Genomic DNA, 24,309 nt, shown 5'->3' with positions numbered 1-24,309 from the left:
AAAGTCCAAAGAATCCAAGAGACTTCTAATGGAGTTCTCACCATAAACAATACTAAACAGTTAGAGGAAGACTTTTATTAAATCAAAAAATATCTTAAGACTCTTAGAAAAAGACAAAAATATAAAAGAAATAGTCACTTAGACTTGTACAAGAAATATGATTTTGTATGAAAATATCCTCCTTAGGTTTTTTCTCATTTAGAGGTTAGAATAAACTATCTAAGGTACAAAGGAAAAAAAAAATGTATTCTCTTATGAACAAAATGATAATAAAAAATTCCAAAAAGAAATATCATTTTTTTTTTCTTTAGACAAATTTATTCTAAGTATAGAAAAGCTATTCCTTTTATTCAAAGAACTAAATATTTCAATAATATACCATGAATATGCTGTAAACCTCCCCATTTCAATTTCAAGTGTTGAATAAGAGAATAAACTTAAATACTAGTTTCTTCTTATTTTTTTAATATTATAGTATTTAGAATATTAGTTGGTATACGTTATAACTCACTATAAAAAAACTAATTTTAAAGAAAAATAATAATTAATTATTATATATAGATTAAGTTTAATATTATTTTATAAACTAAAATACAATTAATATTTAAAATAGTTTTTATTGTTAATAAAAATTTATAAACTAAATATTAAATTATTATTATTATTATTATAAAATTTATTTTATAAATTTTCATTAATAATAAATACTATTTCAAATACTAATAGTTTTTTATTTTATGAAATAATATTTAACTTAATTAATATAAGAATTAATAATTTATGAACTTTAAAATTAATTGTTATTTAATAATTTTATTATAATAACTATTTATTTATAAGAATTAAAAAATATTTAAAATATTAATTTTGGAGAATTTTTAAACCGTTAAAAATGTTTTTTTTTAATTAGTCGGTCTATCCCATCTAACTATATCCAATTATGAATAAATTCAATTATAACTGAGTTAGGTAGATTGGTTAAAAAGAAAAAGTAAATAAAAATCAAGTAATTAACCCAATCAGATTTAATTTGGATTAATTTCCACTCAATCCTTCTCATCATTTGCATTCCTACTTTTCAATTGCATATAATAATTTAAGTCTAACATCAACAGTGCAGTAAAAAAAAGTTAATAATTGACGGAAAAAGAGAAAAAATATGTCACACTTTAACTTCTTTCATATAATCTTTAATAATAAATGCATGTGTTTTCACTGGTCTTTAATAATAAATAAACAAATAAAAAATAAATAAATAAAAAAAGTCATCCTTCCTACGATAATGACCAGATTTCTGCACGTAACAGTTGTCCTTTTTTCTGAAATAAAATAATTTGCGAGTCAAACTAAGAAAATAGGAATTTTCTTTCAAACAATCAAATCGACAATTCCAAAACTAATTTTTATTCTGCAATTTTCTAGACTCATAAATAAATTAATGCATTAGTCGTAATGACCTTGATTAGTTTCCTTAAAATTTCTTAATGCGCCATTAGCGGTGAGAATTAGTATATTTTTTAAAACGTTCCATCTCATCCATGTTAAAAAGAAAACAATATCCACAATCAAACACTTATTTTTTTTCTTCATAAGTCATCAAAAGTTTGAATGATAATCTTTGTTTTCCTTTGACAAAGTATATATAACACTTTTTCTTGCTGATTTTCCAATTTAGTTTGGGATCCTACATTATACTTGGTCAGGTTTTGAATTAGACATATACTTGGTTTTAAAGTCGAGATGATATGGAGAGACATGTTAACTTAAGGATCTCGATTTGTGATTCAGTTAGTACGGATACTACAACATTTTTTACTTTAGACAACGCTAAAATAGACCACGGATATAAAAGAAAGACAATCTTGAAGAAGAATGAACTTATTGATATGTAGTAAAGAAACAATACATTATGTTTTTTAACTAAGTTTGTAGTTTTAATTTTGAAAACTTGATCGTTATCATTATACTTTAAGACAAACTTTTTGATTATGTAGTTTGAACACATCCATTGAAATATGTGAGATTTCTTGTTTGGTCACTTCTATTTTAATACACATTTGATGACTTTCTACGGCAAGTGCACCGCATTGTCAGAAGTAATAATTGCTCCTAAGACGGATATCGATCGCACAAGGAACAATTGAATTATCAAGTACAAAATTTGCTAAATATAAAGACATAACAATAAAAAGTGTGTTGAAATTGAATGAGTTGGCTATGATCAATAAAAAAAACAGACAAAGAATTTGGTTGCTTCAAGTTGGAATAATAGGGATTCAGTTTCATCATTCTCACTCTCATGTATTTTAATTAGCATGTTAATATTAAGTTCTTTGAATGAAATTGATGTCAGTAGAAAAATAATTTATATTGATTTTTTGCATATAAAATTCTTAAGAATGTTTCCTAAATATCAAATTCTCACATATTTATAAAAACAACTTAGAATCACACTCAGACGACGTTAATGACAATTAACATTTCAAGTCTATTTCTAGCACTCAAATATGTTAAGTATTGTTGTTTAGGTCAGAACCCTAAAAATACCTCTCGGTCATATTTAAGATTCTCAAACGGCCACAACGGTTTAGAAGTAAAACAACAATACCAGTAAACAATCAAGAAAAAAATATTTAATATTTAAATATCACCTCAATACATGTTTAAACAGATTATTCCCAATCCCAAAGGGTAGAATTAGTCACGCATACTTCTAGCACATTCACGCAATGGTGTTTTTCTCTCAATCTCGCACCCTAGGGTTGTGTCACTAGCCCCCTATTTAAGCTAATTTGCTAGGGTTGCGTCGCGCTCATGGGCTTAATGATAAAAACATAAAAATAACTCAATTAATCTGACGCATTCTCGCTCTTTAGTTGGACTTTTTTCTCTCTTTTGTGCGTTTTGAGCCTTCTAGCTTTCTCCTTTTAGCATATATCATTCTTCTTTAGTCCAAATTTTCATTTTTCCCTAGAAACCTGCAATTAACACCAAATTTGGAAATAAAATGTTCTTATTCAATTAAAGATCATAAAAAAATGTAAAAATATATAAATTCATAAATTATGGATTATTTTAGATGTAAATTAGCAATTAATACTCATACGTGCCTATATTTTAATATGAAATATTACTGAAATTAGACACTTATCAACATTATCCTTCAATGCGTATTCTTTTCATCCTTAACTTTTGTATGAGTAATTCCTCTAAAATTAAAAAAAAAATGTATTGTTGTTTTTGTCAATACTTTAAGCAACGTTTTTAAAATTGTGGTTGTTATAAATATTTTAGACAACAATTTTAAAATTATTGACTTTATAAAAATCGTAGCCTATTACAAATAGTCATGCTCACCTCGACCACAGCTAAATAACAGTTGTCTAAACTTTAGATCACGATTTTTATGCTTTAGATTGCCTAAAGTAATAATTGTTGTAGTGAGGAACCCTTCAAAACTTTGTTGTATATATAAAAAAAAAATTAACTACTTTACCAAATTCATAGTTATGACGAGTAGGTGACGACCTTAATACACTAGTTGGAGGTTTCTTTGGATGAGGGGTGACCGAAGCTTCTTGGAAACATTATGCATATCATATAGTGAACATAGAATATATAGCCATTGACCAAATAGTTGTATGATATGTCAAAAGACACGATCTAATAATTCTAAAACCCATTATTGCATATTAAAACAATGATTGATCATAAAAAAAATATGTGGTACCAACATATTTGAGGTATTATACATAAAAAAAAAATTGTTTTAGAAGCAATAAATTTACATGTGTTGAGATATTTATTAGGTTGATTATATACTTTGGTTTTAAAATTTTGACTATTGATTTATGTAATACTAATTTTATGAAAAAGAAATAAAAAAGGATAAAGTTGGACCAAGTCATAGTGAAGTGAGATTGTGACCAAAGTGGATACTCACCTAAGTTTGTCTTTGGGAAGGGAAACAAAACAAAATGCCCCATAGAAAGTGGTGGCTCACAAAGAAAATATATGTGTGGACTAACTATTTAACTTGATAACAATTGCTGTAATTTCTCTAATGTTTTTTAGTTTTTATGAGATTGGATTTAGTAATAATAGTTAAGAAATATCTATGCTAAACTATAATAGTTTTAATTGACAACCTTAATGATAAAATATGAAATTAAATAATATATTAAGTATATCTAAAAGAGTCTAGATTAGTTAGTTAAGTATGTTATTCAATTCTTATCCATAAAAAATAAATAAAAAGGTTCTTCAAATAATAAAGTATCAAGAGTGAACTAAAATGAATTAGTAACATGATTTTCTTGGTTCAACATTTTTAAGCATGTGCATAGAAAATATTTAGTTTGAGAGAAACAAAGTTTATTTTGAAAATAATTAGTCTAACTTGATGTGAATTATCATGTTTGATTTATTTGTTAAAATATTAGTTGGTAGAAAAATAGAGTTTTTAAAATAAGTTGGATTTTTCGGTAAGGTTATAAGTAGATTCATTTTATAAAATAGTAATTATATTTAATTAATAATTTAAGTTTAACCACCAAGAGATACACCCCACCAAACCAAAATGATTTGTATTTATTTCTGGCTTTAAAAAATGTAGAAATCTCAATTTGAAAGTTGATAATCATCTATTCAATATTTATTCCAAAAGAAACTTTGATAAGATAGTCAAAAAGAAACTTTGATAAAGATAGTGCTTATTAGAAGAAAAAAATGAAATAATCTTCTTCATAAGAAAAAAAAAGAAGTCTCTACACAATGTTTGTTAACATGTGAATGATGTCTTGTTCTATTCTCATAAAAATAGGAAAAAAAAGAGTTAATTAGTTTTTTTATTATGCACAATTTCACATGTTAATTATTAAAATTAGTAAAATTTTAAAAAATTATTGAAATATGTAATTTGTGTTATAAGGTGACACGGTTGTATTATGAAGATCAATATATTTGAATTGAATTATGACTCAATTGCAGTGTAGCCAAATTTTAATTAAAGTCGTGTAATTTTGATCTGATTTAGTCATTTCGATAATTTTTTTAAAATTTTACTCATTTCAAAAAGTTAATGTGTAAAATTGAACTTCATTGATAAAAAAATTATGATAAATATGAATATCCTCAATAACATAAAACAAAGAAAATAATGACAATAATTCCATAAATAAAGGTCAATCTCAAATAATATACATTGTTTCATGGCTTCCACATATTGCTTATTAGAGGAAACATTACTAGCTAGAACTATTCTCTATCTCTCTTTTTCTTTTATCAAATTAGTATAATTTTTTAAAGAGTTAGATGGTTAATCTTTTATATCTTATAATTTGTCTACCTCATTAGGCCAAAGCACTCCTAATTAATTAACATAAAACGAATTGTAGTCTTAGTTCAATTATTATTTTGGGAGAAGCAACGAATTACAAGGTATACGCAAGTTGGCTTCTGAATAAAATAATGTGATTCGAGAATTCTTTTTTACATTTTTTCCACTCTACTTCGCATGCTTAACGCGTAACTAAAGTCAACTCAACCTTAAGGATCATAGTTTGGTGCACAACTTCAACCCCATTTTTGATGATCAATAACATGGAATCAACCTCATCAGACCCAAAGAAGTGTTAGTATTCACAAAGAGAGAATCATCATCCAAACAACACCAAAAGAATTAGTATTCCCACATTCAAAAACCATTAGATTCATGGGTTTTCCAACCAGAATCAATCACTTTTTGAGTTTTTTGCTCATATTTTGCAGCTTCTGTTGGGGTGTAAGTTCTGTGAATGATAGCATCACATCAACCAGATTCATCAGGGACTCTCAGACTATTAGCTCAAGCAACGGTGACTTCAAGCTTGGATTCTTCAGCCCTCAAAACTCTACACATCGCTATGTGGGAATCTGGTATCTCTCTCAAACCTACATCATATGGACAGCAAATAGAGATCAACCACTGATCAATGATTCATCTGGGGTGCTCAAAATTCACAAGGATGGGAATCTTGTGGTGTTGAATGGAGAAAACAGAGTGATGTGGTCAACAAATATGTCAGCTAGTGCTACCAACACAACTGCTCAACTTGACAATTCAGGAAATCTGATCCTTCGTGATGTCTCAAGCTTAACAACATTATGGGACACTTTCACACACCCTGCTGATATTGCTGTGCCATCGATGAAAATTGCGAGTAATAGGATCACTGGTAAGCTATGATTTTCATTTACTACTGTATGATGAGATAAAATGGTCAAGTTATTGACCTATATACAATCTTCAATCCATTTTTAATACTGAAAAGGAATGATAGAAGACATCAAAAGAAAACATCAATTACTGTTCTATCAGAATGCTTATATTTTGTCATTCAATCACAGTTTTCTGAATTCAATACTACTCGAATTAAAGACTTGTTGATTATGACTATACTATACTCTTAGAGACTTCATCATGATATATGCCATTGTGAAATATCCAAACTTTTTGAAGTTATTTTATGGATATGAAGATATATAAGACAGCTGTATGAAATGAAACAAAGGAACATGTATATGAAGATCTGATGTTGTATCTGTGGATGATAACAGGTGAGAAGATTGAGTATGTGTCATGGAAAAGCAGTTCTGACCCTTCTTCCGGGTACTTCACTGGGAGCCTTGAAAGGTTGGATGCTCCAGAAGTGTTTTTTTGGTACAACAAAACAAAGCCATATTGGAGAACTGGTCCATGGAATGGAAGAGTCTTCCTTGGATCGCCAAGGATGTTAACTGAGTACTTATATGGGTGGCGTTTTGAGCCAAATGATAATGGAACTGCTTATCTGACCTACAACTTTGAGAAACCAGCCATGTTTGGAATCCTTACCATAACTCCACGAGGCACACTAAAACTGGTGGAGTTTCTGAACAGAACGATCTTTCTGGACTTTGAGGTGGATCAGAATGAATGTGACTTTTATGGGAAGTGTGGGCCATTTGGAAGCTGTGATAACTCCACAGTACCAATTTGCAGCTGTTTTGAGGGGTTTGAGCCAAGGAAGCCAGAGGAATGGAACAGCAAAAATTGGACAAATGGGTGTGTGAGGAATGTGGCACTGAATTGTGGCAAGTTGAGAAATGTGAGTGAAAAAGTTGAAGAAGATGGTTTTTTGGAGTACCATAACATGAAGGTGCCTGACTTTTCAGAGAGATCAGATGGAGACCAAGAGAAATGTGGAGCAGATTGCTTGGCAAATTGCTCTTGCTTGGCATATGCATATGATTCTTATATTGGTTGCATGTACTGGAGCAGAGACTTGATTGATTTGCAGAAATTTCCTAATGGAGGGGTTGATCTCTTCATTCGTGTCCCATCACAGCTTCTACGTATGTTTTCTCTCCTTACTCACAACATTTTGCTCTTATTTACATCAATTCTAAGCCTATTTTGCTTCCAAAACTTATTATTTCTTCTCATTTTCTCTTTCAGTGTCTTTCATTTTTTATACCTAAAAGCAAAGACAAACAATATTTTTTCCTTTTTCAATGTTAGAATTAAAGAATGATAGGAGATTTCATATCAATATCTGAATAATCTTTTTGGTTCTTTTTACTAAAAAGATGCAGCTAGTGGTGGTGGGAAGGGAAGAAAGTACAAGGTATTAATCATTGGCATTATGGGGGCAATTGGAGCATTAGCAACTGCAATCAGTGCTTATCTTCTGTGGAGGAAATTTACTCCTAAGCATAAAGGTAAGGTTGACTAATTTATATTTATATACTACAATACAATCTGAAATATAAATCAATTATAGAGATAAAATATAATTAATTCACTAAATTAAAAATTATTTTAAAGATTAAATTTTTTTTTCTATTATTTTAGAGACTAAAAAAATTGTAATTTTTATATTAGATTTTATTATTGTTAAATGATTTTTAATTTGATTTCTAATTAACAACTAAGGTAATGGGTAGTTAAAACCTTGGTAGCTAATTAGATACCAATTTAAAAATTATTTAATAATAAAAAATTAATTTAAAAACTAAAAAAAAATATTTTTAATTTAATTAGCAACTAATTATTTTTTCAACTTCTTGATTTTCTTGTAGTGATATCAGTATAATTATTATTTTTCATTAAAAATTTTATGACGTTTACTATTTTTCAATTTTTTTTTTCTGTATCTCTATATTAGATATTATTTGTCTTTGATGAGTTAAAAATAGAGTGGACATTACTGGCTGTGGATGATAGGGAAACTCTGGGCAGAGGGAGACAAAAACATTAAAATAGTATAAACCGACAAATTTGAACGAATCTTTATGAGCAGGAATATAGTACGAAGAAGATACGATGAATAGGATGTTAGCCATGTGTGTACCTTACTTTTCTGCCGTTAATCTTGAAATAAAATATACATCATTAGACTTTCTCACACATTATTATTTTTTCAACTACACCTTCCACAAATTTAGAATTTCATTTTACAAAAGGTCAAATTCTTAACTGTATACAGTACTATTTCCTGTAAACACTCTAGTAGTAATCGAATTTTGACTTTTTTTTATTTTTTTTTTCAATTTTGAAAAAGAAGAAAATGTTTTAAAAATAAAATTTATAGTAGAAAATATGGTTTTCATTATGGATTTATAGAAAATAAAATATTCTGGACTTATGTAAATAAATATAAAATGTTATTAGTTTAATAATAATATAAAACATTATTAGACTTTCTCACACTTTGTTTTTAAACTACATCTTGTACAAATTTAGAATTTAGTTATCCAAAATGTCAAATTCTCAACTGAACATACTAATATTTTCAATTCCAAAAATTAGCATTAAAAAAATTATTAAATAAAAATTAATTTAAAAATAAAAAATAATTAATTATTGACTAAATTAAATATTAGAGATTAAAAATATTATTGATTTAAATTAATTTTTATAATAAATTTATAAATTAATTTTTAACTTGATATTTAATTAAATATTAAAGATTTAGTTACCAACTACTTTAAATTATAAAATTAGTAACTAAAATTTTGGTTGGTAATAACATAAACTAGTTTATAAATTTTATTAATAATAAAAACTATTTTAGTATAAATAATTTTTTAATTTTTAAAATAATAACTAGTTTAATTAATATAATAAATTATTATTATTTTCTTTGAAATTAATTTTTAATTAATAATTTTAGGATTGGATTCCTCTTATTAACCGAATTCTAACTTATTTTTTTCTATTTAAATATTTTAGCATTTTACTTCTAGCTAATCTAGACTAATGAATTGACCTTATTAGTCTTTTTTGAAATAATTCTAAAAATTAATTTACACTAAAGTGATATTTATATGCACTAACATTTTTTTTATCAATTTAATTATTAAACATGAACACTGTCACATTAATTATCACATGTCAAAATATGAAATTTTCAAATATGAAAACATTATCAATTCTACACAGATATTTTTGCTTTCAAATTTTTTTTATTGCTAATTTATTTTGCCTAAATAATTTATATTTATCAGGAAGTGTGCTTCAAGATGAGATTAGCGGAAAGAAAAAGGAAATTACTACTAAATTGGAAGAGCTGCCACTCTTTAAATTTGAAAAGCTTGCAAATGCTACAGACAATTTTCACTTTGGTAACATGCTTGGAAAGGGAGGTTTTGGTCCTGTATATAAGGTAATTTTTTCATAAAAGATGTTTATTATTATTATTTTTATATTAATAATATTATATAACTTAATATTAATGATCTTTTACTATCTTAGGGACACTTGGAAAATGGACAAGAAATTGCTGTAAAAAGACTTTCAAAAACTTCTGGACAAGGATTAGAAGAATTCATGAATGAAGTGGTAGTGATTTCTAAACTTCAACATCGAAATCTAGTAAGACTTCTTGGATGTTGCATTGAAGGGGAGGAACAAATGTTGGTATATGAGTTTATGCCAAATAAAAGTTTGGACTCATTTCTCTTTGGTTAGTTCTTGCCTCTTCTAAGCTCTTGTTTAATGGTGTTTTTTATAACTTAAATATTATTTTATAATATAAACTTTCATATAACTTTTATATCTTTTTTTCGTGTATTCATTACTTTTTTTCTAGATCCACTTCAAAGGAAAGTTTTAGATTGGAAGAAGCGCTTTAACATAATTGAAGGAATAGCACGAGGAATACTTTATCTTCATCGAGATTCAAGACTAAGAATTATACATAGAGATCTTAAAGCAAGCAATATCTTATTGGATGATGATATGAATCCAAAGATATCTGACTTTGGTTTAGCTAGAATTGTTAGAGGAGGTAATGATGATGAAGCTAACACAAAAAGGGTTGTCGGAACTTAGTAAGTATCATTTTCAATATTGTACATTATTATTATTTTAATATTAAATAATTTGATTTTTACTTATAATATTTATTTTTAATGTAGTGGTTATATGCCTCCTGAATATGCAATGGAAGGAATTTTTTCAGAAAAATCAGATGTGTATAGCTTTGGAGTATTATTACTAGAGATTGTAAGTGGACGAAGAAATACTAGCTTTCATAATGATGAACAATCACTCAGTCTCGTTGGATTTGTAAGTCTTTCTAACTTATGACCCTTTGTTTTATTAAGAAAAAATATTATTATTTTTGTTAATGAAATTTTGTATTTTTAGGCATGGAGATTATGGAATGAAGGCAACATTATAACTATAATAGATCAAGAGATATGGGATCCAGTGTTTGAAAAAAGTATGTTGAAGTGCATACATATAGGACTTTTATGTGTTCAAGAACTTACTAAAGAAAGACCATCCATATCAACTGTGGTTTTGATGCTTATAAGTGAGATTACACATCTTCCTCCTCCAAAGCAAGTTGCATTTGTTCAAAAACAAAATTGTCAGAGTTCAGAGTCTTCTCAAAAAAGTCAATTTAACTCAAACAACAATGTGACTCTAAGTGAAGTCCAAGGTAGATAATAGTTAGGATTGACATTTTTATTGTTAACTACAATTCATTATGTTAAATTTATAGCTCAATTATTATTATCTACTTCAAAAAAAGATCAATATTTAAATTGAAGTCCAATTAGGAATCTTAGATGAAACTTTTTGACTCTTAGAAATGTATTTATGTAATTTAACTGTTCATATAATAGATTTGAGAATAATGAAAGAAAAATGGTTAAATGTTAAATTACCATAAAAATTTACAACTCAATAATTAAAAAAAAAACTTAGTGGTATATTTTTACATTATGTTCAATGATTTCGTAAATTTTGTTATCTGTTTTTTTATTGTCTCCTTTTTGTTTATGTAAAGGCTTTGATACATTAAGTATTAGTATGAGACAAATTGATGACTCTTTAATTCGACAAGTGTATTGAGTCAGAAGTAATAAATGGTCTCTAAGGACGGATATCGAACCCACAAGGAACAATTCTAAAATCTCAAGTATAATATTCACTAAATATCAAAAGATGTGCAAAAGTTTGTTGAAAGGTTGTTAGTATCATGAATTTATGTAAGAAATTAAATAAAAACAAAGTAAACGATTTAGATGATTCAATTGAGAAAATTTGGATGTGGTTAATCCTTCTCACTTGTCCTGTAGTTTCAATGAATAAAAACATATAACATTCCATCTTGATTGAAATTGATATACATATAAAATCATTCATAATCGATTCCTTGCATATAAATTATTAAAATTGTCTCCTGAATATTGATTCCTAGCATATTTATAAAAATGTTCTTATCATTACAAACAAATGTTGTAAAACAATTAACATTTCAAATATATTTCTAGCATTCAAATATGTTAAGCATTATCATTTAGGTCAGATACTTTCCAGTCAAATCTAAGGATCAAAATCATGAATAAAGATTTAAAATTTAAGAATAAACTGATAATACCAATATCAATCAAGAACAAAATATTATAAACAAATATCACTTCATTACATAAGAGTTTGAACAGATTACTCTCAATCCCAAAGGAAAGACTTAGCCACTCATATTGGTCATTACAAACTTTGAAAGCAAGAAAAGAAGATCTAGGGAATTTCTCCTTGACGGTTGTCTCCTTTAGGGTTTTCTATCTTTAATTATCATCCCTCTGTCTAGGATTCTGCCTCACGTCATTTATTTAACCTAATTTGATGTAGGTTAAGTGGAATCTTGCTCAAGCAAGATATTGCTTGCTCATGTGAGTTTCACGAGAATAAAGAAAAACAAACTTTGTTGTCAAACTCGCTCAATCGAGCCTGGGCAAGCTCTTGGGCGAATTTTCTCCAGAGAGCAAGTTTACCTCTGGAGTGATCTTGTTTCGGCGGGTTTGGGCGAGTTTTGAATGTTCAAACTTTGTATTTTCTCCTCGTCTTTAACTTTTCCATTCCTCCTTTAGTCCTTTATCTCCATCTTCCCCTAGAATCCTAAAATTAGCATAAATTTGGGAATAAATAGTTCTTATGCATCTCATAATCCAAAAATATGTAAAAATGTTCAAATTCCTAACTTAAAGGTTGAATTATAACTTTATTAACAATTGAAGTTCATAAGTGTCCATCTTTTTGCGTGAAATATAAATAAATTATGGCACTCATCACCAATACGTCCTAATTAAATTGAGAGTCTTTGGTTCTTTCATTATATGCAACATGTAATCCATGGTACAAAAAGAAGAGAAAAAAATAAATAAAAAAAGAAACAAGAGAGGATTAGGCCAAAACTCATGTAAAATAGGAAATGAAGCAAACCTAAATTAGGTAAGTCAAACTTATTTATAAAAAAATTCATATATAGTGAAATTAAGTAAATAACTTCATCAAACAAAATCTTGTTTATGATTCACCCCATAACTAACTAATCTATATGCATACATATTTTCTATAATTATGAAAATAGTGAAAATGGTCACAGGAGAAAATCTTCAATCAAGTAGTCCAATAATATTATATTGTGAAAAACATTCATCACGAGCCAATAATCACATTCCAATCAAATCGTATTTAGAAGCATGTTTAGTAGATATAATAACAACCTCAAGTCAACATAAAAATTCAAAGAAACATAAATATAGATCGAGAAGTAACCTATTAACTCACTTAGAAAACCAAGAAATATGTCACTATGAAGAAATGGCAAGAATTTATCGTAGAGATAACATTTGGCTTAGTATAAAAGCAACACTTTTCATTACTATAGATTTGACCCAAAGCTTGACCATAAGTAGTGAAAAGATCCATAATATTTTGAAGACTCCTACTAGAAACCTTGAAAGAAGTAAAGATATAAATTTTATAAAAAGAACAAGTGGAAAAATCCACATTTGTATATAGGTATAATCTATTCATTATCTTTTAATCTAGACATCTTCGACAAGGCAAAATAAAACAATAAAGAAGAGAGAGGATTTTTTTCGAACTCTCGATTTACAAGCCATGTAACATTTTGAGGTTCCATTGACACAAAAACATAACCTAATAGAATGTAAGGTGATATTAATTAAATTACACCATTTATGTTAAAAACTACAAAATAAAGTGTATTAAAAGATTTTTTAAATGTCAAATTTAATAGACACATTTCCACCTTAAGCATTCTATAATCTAACATATTGATTCTTTCCAAGGAAATACATATAACACTGATAATAGAATAATATTTGAGAAAACTATTATACCTTATCTTTTTTTTCTACTAAAGTCATGTAAAGAAAATTTTCAATGTTAGTTCGTCTTATGGACACAACATCTAATAGAGGTTACTTATCTTTTATAGTATAAATATTTGATCATAGTTGTTATTAGAAAATTATTTATTTTAGTTAGTTAAACTTTTTTTTTATGTAGTTATTACTTTATGTATACTCAAGTTTATCTAACTTAAGCAAGAGTTGGAGAGTTAGATTAATACATACTTGTATAATTCATATTTATCATTATTTCCTATTTGAAAATGTCATATTTCTAATCACCATGTTATGTTCTTATATGTTTTCATTGAGAACAAGTTTATAGAATATATCATTATGATTTTTTCATCATATATTTGATATTTCTTTATACATTTTGTAATCTCTAAGCTACAAAAACACAATCTCGTGAGAAGTTTATTTCAATAATGTCATTCAAAGATAATATTCTTTGTTAGGCATGTATGATAGCTATGGTTTAATAGTCAAATTAAAAAGATTTCAGCGTAGGCCATCTAACAAGGTGATACATCATCTAACACCAAAGAGATTATAGTACAAACAAGGTCAGATGACCCCAAGTTGTCTCCCAACAAATCCAATAGCAAATCCAGTTAAATTAGTATTCAAAGTTATATGCAATCAATGAAAATTAGCAATAAGTAAAGGAAAAGGGGGTTGTGATTGTTCAGCAGGAAAATACAAAATGTGATTAAAAGTAGAAGAGAACACACATTGACTCCCAAGTTTATTTACCATGAATTCCTCATTGGTTTTCCTAAGATTTTCATCCTTCAATTCTCACACAAATGTAAAACTTAATCATATAGGCATTAATCAAATTGAACACGATCTTATCAACAAAACAAGCATTTACAAATGTATTTAGTATCTCACTAGTTCCAAGTGTATACTCGTGAAATGTTTATCTTCTACCTCTCAAACTAAGCGAACAAGAGATTGATTAGAATTAAGCAAGCTAACCAAGAAATCTAATTAAAGAAATAATTGAATTCTCAAAAGGTGTTCAAAAGCAATTCTTTTAATAGAAAATTAATTTCAAAAAGACCAAAAATAAAGCATAATCTACTAAAGAAAATTGAACAAAACTTTATATAACCTCATAACTCAATAGGAAATCATAAGGGAATCAAGCCAAAAGTCTTTAGTCTTCCATGCGGAAGCAAAACCAAGAAAATAACAAAAGGGAAATAAAACTAGGTTTCGAGTGCATTGTGTGACTATAAAATGCGATGCCAAAAACATGATCCCTGTTCTTCCTCTAACGTCTCTTTTATAATCCTATTTTTTTTGCACAAAATCGAAATCAAAATTCGCCTCAGGATATTAATTAATAATTATCAAATGTTTCCTATCTCTATTTCAAATTATTAAGTAGATATCTTCTTTCCCAATAAGTTCTAGATCTCGTTCTCGATTCTCTTCCAGATATTTTGTTTCCAAACTCCATTCAAATTTATGCATTGATTATAATTAAACCCAACGCTATTGTGAGAGATATTTGAAGAAAATTTACTTGAACAATATATTCAACGGAGTTTTGCTTTGTTTTTGCTGCGTTTAACAAGGGAATTTTAATTTCCGAAATTCAAAAGAATATCCCTATAGAAGATTTGCTTCCAATTCCTTTTCTTTGATATTGCAGATTTAATTATGTAATTCTTTAACTCATATTTTATTTCCTATTTTAATTCAAAGAACTAACTTGGACTTTCATGTGATTTAGCCCACTCGCAGTGGTAGACACTTCATTCAGATCGTCTAGTTAGACTGTCTACTACAACTAAAATACAATATTAACATAACTAACAATTAATGCCAAAATAAACTCAATTAGATTAATCTCAATTAAAATAGTGGATTTATTCATGATTATAGTCCAATAATCTATGCTTAAAGCTTTAAAGTGTGAATGAAATTATGCTCATCCATTTCTGAGCAAAACACTTTATAGTCTCAACACAAATCAAAGGAAAAAAGTACAAACGAATGACAAAATTTACAACAGATCCTAAGAATGCATAATGACTAGTATGATATAAATTCAAGGAAACAAGAAAAATGTGAATGGAAATTCCTATATTTTTAACAAATAAGTAGGTAAGTGAAATCAAAGGATGGATCAAGAAGGATAGAACTTTCATTAGATGCTTCTTAACTCTCAAGTGTTTCGATTGGTATTTATACTTAACACTCATGTACATAAACACTATCATATGCCTAACAAGACTTTAATATTCACAACAATTGAAAAACATGAAATCAAAGATCAAGAGGACTTCATAAAGGATGTAATAGGGCAAAGGTAAAGGTAGGTAAAACGGGGAAAAGATGCTTAAAACCATATAATAAAGTATCAACAGAGGATAAGTGTAAGTATCATGTCAATTGAACTCCTCTCTATATTTCAAGATATTGTTTTTGCTTTTCTCATGCAGTAGACGATTTACCAGTGTCTTAGATGGTCCACTCTTACGTTCTTTACTCTTCTTTTTTTTTCTATCATTTTCGGTACTGAGGAGCTAAACTATGAAAATGAGCTACACCCTTAAACTTATTCAAGAATAAATTTCCAAAGTAATTTTAAAGCTCCTTTATTTTCTTTGGTAAGGACAACATGGTTTTCTGTTTTAAGGTTTACAATGAAGGTTAAAAACAAGAAAAATGTTATAGGCTAAAGGAGACTAACAAGTGGATTATCATGAAGGGTGACTAATATGTCTAGTGGCTTAAATTAAACAAAGAATGTATCAATCATATTAGTTCATGCATGTAAATCGCAGTTGCAAAACAAAGAATCAAGTTAAGTTATAGAGTATAAGCAAACATGAGTGAAAACACACTAAAAAATGTATTAAATAGTCTATCAAACAAACCATCCGACGATCTATCAACAAGGACCAAAACTCACCAAGGATAATCTATTAAAAAATATTCAATCCATAGTTTCATATAACCAACTTATTTATCAATTTTAAAGGAAATCCAAACAACACAAATTAATAAACTCATATTTTCAAGAATTATAAAACTACCAACTATTAGACAATCGTAGAAACTAATTTATTTTTATTATTTTTTAACATAAGAAAAAAATAAACTCAAACAAATCAAAGAAAAACAAAAACAAAAGACAAAAAGAAATACTAAACTATGATTCTCCTCCATATATTTAAATGACACATTGTCCTCAATGTAAACACAAGCAAATAAACATGTATGATAAAAGTGGAAAAAGAAGAACTCCCTCGTCAAGCTTGAGGGAAAGGCAGAACTGCAACAAATCTCCTCAACCATCTTCTCTACTATATAGGCCAATAGCTTCATATATTGTAGCACAAAGAAAATGTTTGTTAAAATTTTTGGCCAAGGCATACACAAGATTGCTGGAAATATGACTCATAAAACTATTGGGCTTGCTGAGAGTAGGGATCATTGTGCTGTAAAGAATGCTCATAAAATTGTGAAGGTTCATGCACATATGACTTACAATGCATCTTATAGTTGTACTATTGATCATGACGAGATGAAGAATAGTTTCTACATGAAAGATGGTTTAGTATAGAAACTAAATCCATTTGAATTTTAGAATCAAAATTAAGATGAAAAACAATTAGACGCTCTCTTTTTTATTAGAATTTTAATCACAATGAAAATTGAAAAACTATATAAATAGAATGAAAAACAAAGTTATATATGTAAAAAAAATAAAAAATAAAATTATGCAGATACATAAAAAAAGTTATACAGATAAAGAAGAAAATTAATAACCAAATTCAAATTGGATTCCTCAATAGCGACGCCAAATTTTGATAGTTGTTGTTTTACGATCAAATTAAAAAGCAGTCTCCATGGATAAACTCCAGGAATGGTAATTATTACCATCATGAATGGGAACAACGAGACAAGTAGCAGGGTTATCGCTAGGATGGATTAACAAACAACTATGAACAAAAGGTGTTTGAAATCTTCTACCATGGGAAAGAAAGAAGAAGGAAGAAAGAAGGAAAAGAAAAGAATCAAGAATGAAGAACAAGAGACATAGAAAAGATATGCCCATCAGAAAACATCCATGACTCTTGATACCATGATAGAAAATACACACATGGAAAACCACAAAAGAAGAACAAAATACTTTATTTAAGTAGAAAATAGTGCATGCGCAAGACACTAAAGGAAGAAGATTGAAATGTCAACATATTATTTGAGTGTGTAAACGATATAGGAGAAAAGCAAAACTATATATAGGAAAAAAGATTGTCTACCTAGGAGAAGACATTGACTGTCTAACCGTGAGTAGACATTGATAGACTAACCCTGTGTAGATTGTCTAACACTATACTAGACGTTGATCGTCTACATGTCTACCCTTGTGTAAACCGCCTAACGCTACACTAGACAGTGATTGTCCAATGAAAAAAAGAAAGAAGTTTTAAGAAATAAAAATATTAAAAAGTAGTGGTAGTTTGATTTAATGAAAGGTTTACGTTTCCTCAAATGCAATACATGATTTGGACGAAGTTCTATAAAAGAAAAAAAAATTGTGTAATCAAGGAGAAAATACCTTAGGAATTTAAGTGAACTTTGTAAATATTGAACACAAGTCCAACAACAACTAAGAAAAAATGAAAATTTGTGTGGAAAAAGAATAAAAATAAGGGTTTTCCAAATAAAATTAAACTAAAAACAAGAGGAATAATGAAGATAAATTTGTTAGGTTACCTAATAAATTATTAGTGTTTTAGTAATTTAAAATGATGATTAGTACAAGGATGAGGATGAGTATAAGAACGGGTATGAGACGAGGACGGGGCAGATATGTACATATTCATCCTTATCTCCATATTCAATTTAAAAAATTGGGTATTTATCCATACCCATACTTGGTCAAGGTGAGGATTCTCCATCAAAATTGGGATGAGTTCGAAAAATACTCGTAGGGACGAATTTATTTGTCATCTCTATTGTTTCATATATGTGTTGCATTTTACTCTTTGAACAACACTTTCATATATATATATATATATATATATATATATATTAGAAAAATGAATTGTGTATAGTCAATATGGCTAAAACATTTTTGTATTTTCTTCCTTTTATGTTTTGGTTTGTTAGGTTGGACTTTAATTTGAGTCCAACTTAGTTTCTCTCTCTCTTTTAGTTTAAAGCATGAACCTGCCATTTAGGGTATTGTCCAAACATATCCCGATTTTGATAGGATATCCTGCATTAATTGTGTATGGGTATACTTGATTTTTTTAAAAATTAGATATGAAGACAAAGATGTGTACATACATATTTGCCCCATCCCCACCCATCATCGTCTTTGTAGCTGTCCCTATTTTAAATTACTAAAACACCTTGAATTTATTATGTAACCTAAAAAACTTATATTAACTTTTCTTTCTTCCTTAGTTTTGTAACTTATTTCTAGGTCACACATTTGATCATTTTTACTTTTTTATCATTATTTGACCTTTATCCAAATTTATTTGATACTCAGAGTTGATATTTCTACAATCATAATTTTTTTTCTTAATATTTGACATTGGAGAAAAGAAAATGTATTATTTTTTACATTGAATATTAGATAATATATGTTTCCTTCATTGTGATTTTTAAGTTATGTTTTAAAATTATTTAATTAATATTTTAAACCATAAGGAAGCATATATGTGTATATCTGCCTTGAATCATTTGTCACTCCTAATTAATATATATACATATATATATATATAATAAAATGAAAAAAATACAAATATATTAAACTATCTAAAGCATATAATATATAAACTAAATAATAATAAGTATTAACAAAAAACTAAATAAATTATAACAAATAATATAATTAATAATAATAATAAAGAAAATAATTTCAAAATAGCGGTCATCATGCAATTCACTAATTTTGAGGTCAAATGCTCTATGTTGCTATCCAACATTGATAACATTGAATTTAATTGAAGAAAAAAGTGTAATCTAAAAGAATAATCTGACTTTCCTATGTACTTGTTACCAAAGCTAGGTTTTGTGTTTCTGTCTCTGTCTCTGTAGTGTGAAGCTGAAAACAACCTATTGTTTGCATGAAACAATACCATTCATTATCCGTATTGTCTAAAATATTAATTAATTTTAAAATGTTGATTTATTCAATTAATATTGTCCCTACTTAATAATTCTGGTTCTTTGATGATATTTGTGTCACTTTATTGAGAATGAACAAGAAAAATCTGGTTCTTTGATGATATTTGTGTCACTTTATTGAGAATGAACAAGAAAAAAGTGATGTTTCCATTAACTAGTTTGACATTTTAAATTATCTTTGAACTTAATACAAATAGTCTTTTGTTAATTTTATCAAGGTTATCAAACTTTCGGTTCACCCTTAAACTCGTTCGAGTTTACGAGTCCACTAGTGGTTGGCGAGTGAACCCGTAAACTCATTTTTTGACAAACTCAGTGTAGACTAGGACAAATATGTTGAACTTGGTGTAAACTTGTGAGTTCGAGGTCGAGTGAACGAGTTATGAAAAAAAAACCCAAAATGATCCAGAGATGTTCGTTTCAATTAATGTTAGGATTTATGCTTTGTTTCATACCTTGTTTGGGTTTCGATTAGGTTTATTGTTGTTATTATGCCTCGCCTTTGTCATTGTAATCGCCATCATCACTGCTCATCAGATCACATCGCCATCTTGTTTCTCATCAGATCGGGTCGCCATCTCATCACACTTCGTTGTCGTTGTGCATCATTGTCGTCATACCTTGCCTCACTGTCATGGTCTCGTCTTCTTCATTTTCAAGTAGGCTCTAGTTTTGTGGTTCGCATGGTTATGGGTTTCGAATTGGAGAAAATGTTTGATTTAGGGTTGAGATATTTTTAAGTTGGATTGGGGATTTTTAAGCTGGTTGGAGATTTTTAAGTTATTTTTAAGTTTGGTTGGGGTTGATTTTTTTAAGTTGCGTTGGGGTTGATTTTTTTATTTAGAATGTGGTTGAAATAAGATTGTGATTGAGATTAAATTATTTTTTGTTGATTTGATGTTTCAACACAATAAAAAATTTGTAAGATGTATATAAGTGATTCAAGTTTCGGTAATGGTGATACAACATTTCCACTACCACCTAGAAGTAAAAATTCTACGAGAAATAGAACAAATATTGGATGAAAGCATGGAACTGATATTTCAGGGAACAAAAAAAAGTGAAATGTAATTACTGTTTAAATACATTTAAAGGACACATTTTCAGATTCAAACATCATCTTGTTGGAACTAGATATGAATCAGAACCTTGTGTATCAGTACCAGAAGAAATCAAAGTTTTAATATTGAAAGTTGTCTCAGAAGCTAAATATGTCTCAATGAATAGAAGAAGGTTGAATAGCCTTGAACAAATTAATGATGGGGAAAAGAATGAACAAAGTGTTAACACTAGCAAGATATTTTAAAATTAAATCTATTGATGGTGTTCAAGCTATTCTAAATCAAATATGCAAGAGAGGTGATAAAGAAAAAGTTGATGCTCAAATTGTTGATTTTTTCTACACAAGTGTCATCCCGTTCAATGTTATTAGAAATCCAACTTTTGCAAAAATGTGTGACATGATTAGTAAATGTGGTGTTGACTATAGACCTTTATCATATCATAATAACAGAGATAAGCTTTTGAAACAAGCAGTGGACAAAATTGATATACCATTTCAAAAGTACAGGGATGAATAGAAGATAACATGTTGTACCATTATGTCTGTTGCATGGACAGATAAGAGAAAACATTTCATTTGCAATTTTTTGGTGAACATTCCTAAAGAAACTATGTTTCTTTATTCATTAGTTACCTCCAACATCTTAAAAACTGCAGAAAAAATATTTAAAATGTTGGATGATGGACAATTGTTGATGCAAAAAGGGAGCACTTATATTGGACTCCATGTGTTGTTTATCATATTGATTTAATCTTTGAAGATTTTGAGAAGAAATTAAAGGTCCATGAAATGACTATCAAGAAGGGAAGAAAGATCACTACCTACATTTATGGTAGAACAATGTTAATTAACATTTTGAAGAAGTTTACAAAGGGAAAAGACTTGATAAGGCCTAAAATGACTATATTTGCCAAAACTTACTTAACTCTAGCTTGTTTGTTTCAAATGAAAACATCATTTATCACCATTAACTCTGAAGAATGGAAAACAAGCAAGTTTGGAACTTCACAATAAGCGATAAAAGTTTGAAATGTGGTATTAAATAGTCGATTTTGGAACAATGTAACTATATGCTTAAAAGTTTTCGCCCCTCTTATGATGGTCCTTCGATTAGTAGATTCGAATGCAAAACCCGCAATGGGATTTATATATGAGGAGATGGATTGCGCAAAAGAGAAGATTAAAAGAAACTTTAATAATATCACGAAAAGGTAACATTTATAACTTTCTTACATTTTAAATTTAATTACTTATTTGTGTAATTATTACTAATATAACATAATTGGTACGTAGTTATAAACATGTTTGGAAAATCATTGATCAGAAGTGGAATGATCAGCTTCATGGGCCTTTGCATTCAACTGCCTATTACCTAAATCCCCACTTTCACTATGAACCAACTTTTAGAAATGATGATGTTTAGGTGACGGAGGGGTTGTACATATGCATGAGAAGATTGGTTAATGATGTTACAGAAAAGGAGAAAAATCAATTTGCAACTTACTTACTTTCACTGTGATAGAGGACTATGTTCTACTGAAAATGCAAAGGAGTGTAGGAAAGCTATGCTCCTTAGAGAATGGTGGGAGATGTTTGGAGATGGAACTCTAAAATTAAAGAAGTTTGTTATTCGAGTTTTGAATTTGACTTGTAGCTCTTCAAGGCGTGAGCGTAATTGGAGCTCAAGTTCATGAATTATTTTTTTATTTTCTTGATTTGTTTTATATATTTATTGAAATTTCATATTTAATTATAGGTTCATACAAAAAGAAGAAATTGTTTGCACCAGAAAAAGATGAATGACTTGGTTTATGTAATGTATAACTTAAATTTCAAAAGCAAACAAATTAGAAAAATTGTTGCTATCCCATTTGATGAAATTGAGTCTGATAATGAATGGATAACTGAAGAAGGAGATAATGTTGTGAGGTTGAGCAAACTCAAGTTGAAGATGATGGTGTAAATCTTGACTTAGTTGAAGGAACAAGTTTAAATGATTCATTTCTAGATGCAATTGATCTAGATAATATAATTTTTTATGATAATGATAGTGATGAAGATTATAATCAAATATTGGAGATGATTTCCTTTGAGGATTATATGAATGAGACTTTTAAACTTGATAACATTTATGTTATTTTAGTTATTTAATTATCTTATCAGTTTGAGAACTAATATTATGTTGGTGAATGAACTTGTTTATTTCAATATTATGGATTTGATATATAAATATTTTTTATTAAATTTTTATATGAAGTAGACTCTTACAAGTCTACAAGTTGGGTTTATGAGTCGAGTTTACAAACCCCCCATAAGTCTGACTAAACTATCGAATATGATAATCTTGTTTGTTATTACTATTATTTTTATTGATTGATTATAAATACTGAGATTTATTTAAGAGTTTATAAGAATATTATATTCAAGAAATTGATGTGGTTATCATTAGTTGCCACTTTGACAAAACAATATGATTAGAAATAAGACAAGGACAAGTAGTTCCTCTCTACAAGACCTCTAATTATTCGAGGCCTCCATATTTTTAAAAGTCTATACATATGCACCAATATCTTATTAAAATTGTATTTATTAAAAATTGACTTTAACCTTAATTAATTCTTACGAAACCAATTTATAAGAACCAATATGACAATAAATTTATGAAAGATTCATCAATAATTCAATAAAAAATGACGTGATAGACTAAATAAATTTGTCTAAAATAAACTCATATTAAAAGGTGAATTTAAATCTTAATAAATATTAAATAAATTTTGCTTTTAAATATTAGGAATGATGTATCTAAATTCATACTATACACTTTGAGACCATGAAATTTTTTAAGATAGCTCTTACTAAAAACAAATAGGTTAAGTTTTTGTTATCAATAGTATGTAAGATCAAATTTCGAGTTCAAAATCTGAGTTATATATATTAAAAGTTATCATCTTATTCAGTCAAAACTTTAAAAATAATTGATTTTTTCTTAGAAATCAATTACAATAATTATGACCTTTTAAAGGAGGGTATGAAATATGATGTTATTTAATTAATGTTTTTCACATCTTATAAAAAGTTTGTCAGTATTAAAAAGTATACAAATTTGATGAGTTAAGAATTCAAATGAATTTTATATGAAATTTTATAATGATATATAGATAATACACTTATAAAAAACTGTTTAAACTTTTCAGATTGTTCTGCTAGTGAGAATTGTTTATTTCCTATCACATATTTATCTCTTTGTATAGATATTTATTTGTAATATTTGATAATCGTCTTCACCAAGAAGGTTGTTTTGATAACTTTTTAAATGAATTATAATTACTTTAATTTTTATCTTCAATATTATTATCAGTGAATAAATATTATAATTACAAATC

General features: G+C 27.8%; 1 protein-coding gene across 2 annotated transcripts; it reads left to right on the top strand.

Annotated features, from left to right (window-relative positions):
• Window positions 1-5,515: 5,515 nt before the first annotated feature.
• LOC137819414 (G-type lectin S-receptor-like serine/threonine-protein kinase At1g11330) lies at window positions 5,516-11,195 on the top strand. 2 transcript variants are annotated; one of them, XM_068623262.1, is made up of 8 exons: window positions 5,516-6,215; window positions 6,598-7,374; window positions 7,615-7,740; window positions 9,529-9,686; window positions 9,776-9,986; window positions 10,113-10,353; window positions 10,441-10,591; window positions 10,673-11,195. In XM_068623262.1, the coding sequence occupies exons 1-8, from the start codon at window positions 5,714-5,716 to the stop codon at window positions 10,976-10,978; spliced, it is 2,472 nt and encodes an 823-aa protein (XP_068479363.1). In that variant the 5' UTR covers window positions 5,516-5,713; the 3' UTR covers window positions 10,979-11,195. The 2 variants fall into 2 exon arrangements, with proteins under 2 accessions (XP_068479363.1, XP_068479362.1); XM_068623261.1 differs by having other exon boundaries at window positions 5,522-6,215; window positions 7,609-7,740.
• The last annotated feature ends 13,114 nt before the right edge of the window (window positions 11,196-24,309 follow it).

The sequence above is a fragment of the Phaseolus vulgaris genome, chromosome 10, assembly GCF_000499845.2.
Source record: "Phaseolus vulgaris cultivar G19833 chromosome 10, P. vulgaris v2.0, whole genome shotgun sequence".
Classification (NCBI taxonomy): domain Eukaryota; kingdom Viridiplantae; phylum Streptophyta; class Magnoliopsida; order Fabales; family Fabaceae; genus Phaseolus; species Phaseolus vulgaris.
The sequence above is the reverse complement of the archived record's forward strand: the minus strand, read 5'-3'. Positions and strand labels throughout refer to the sequence as shown.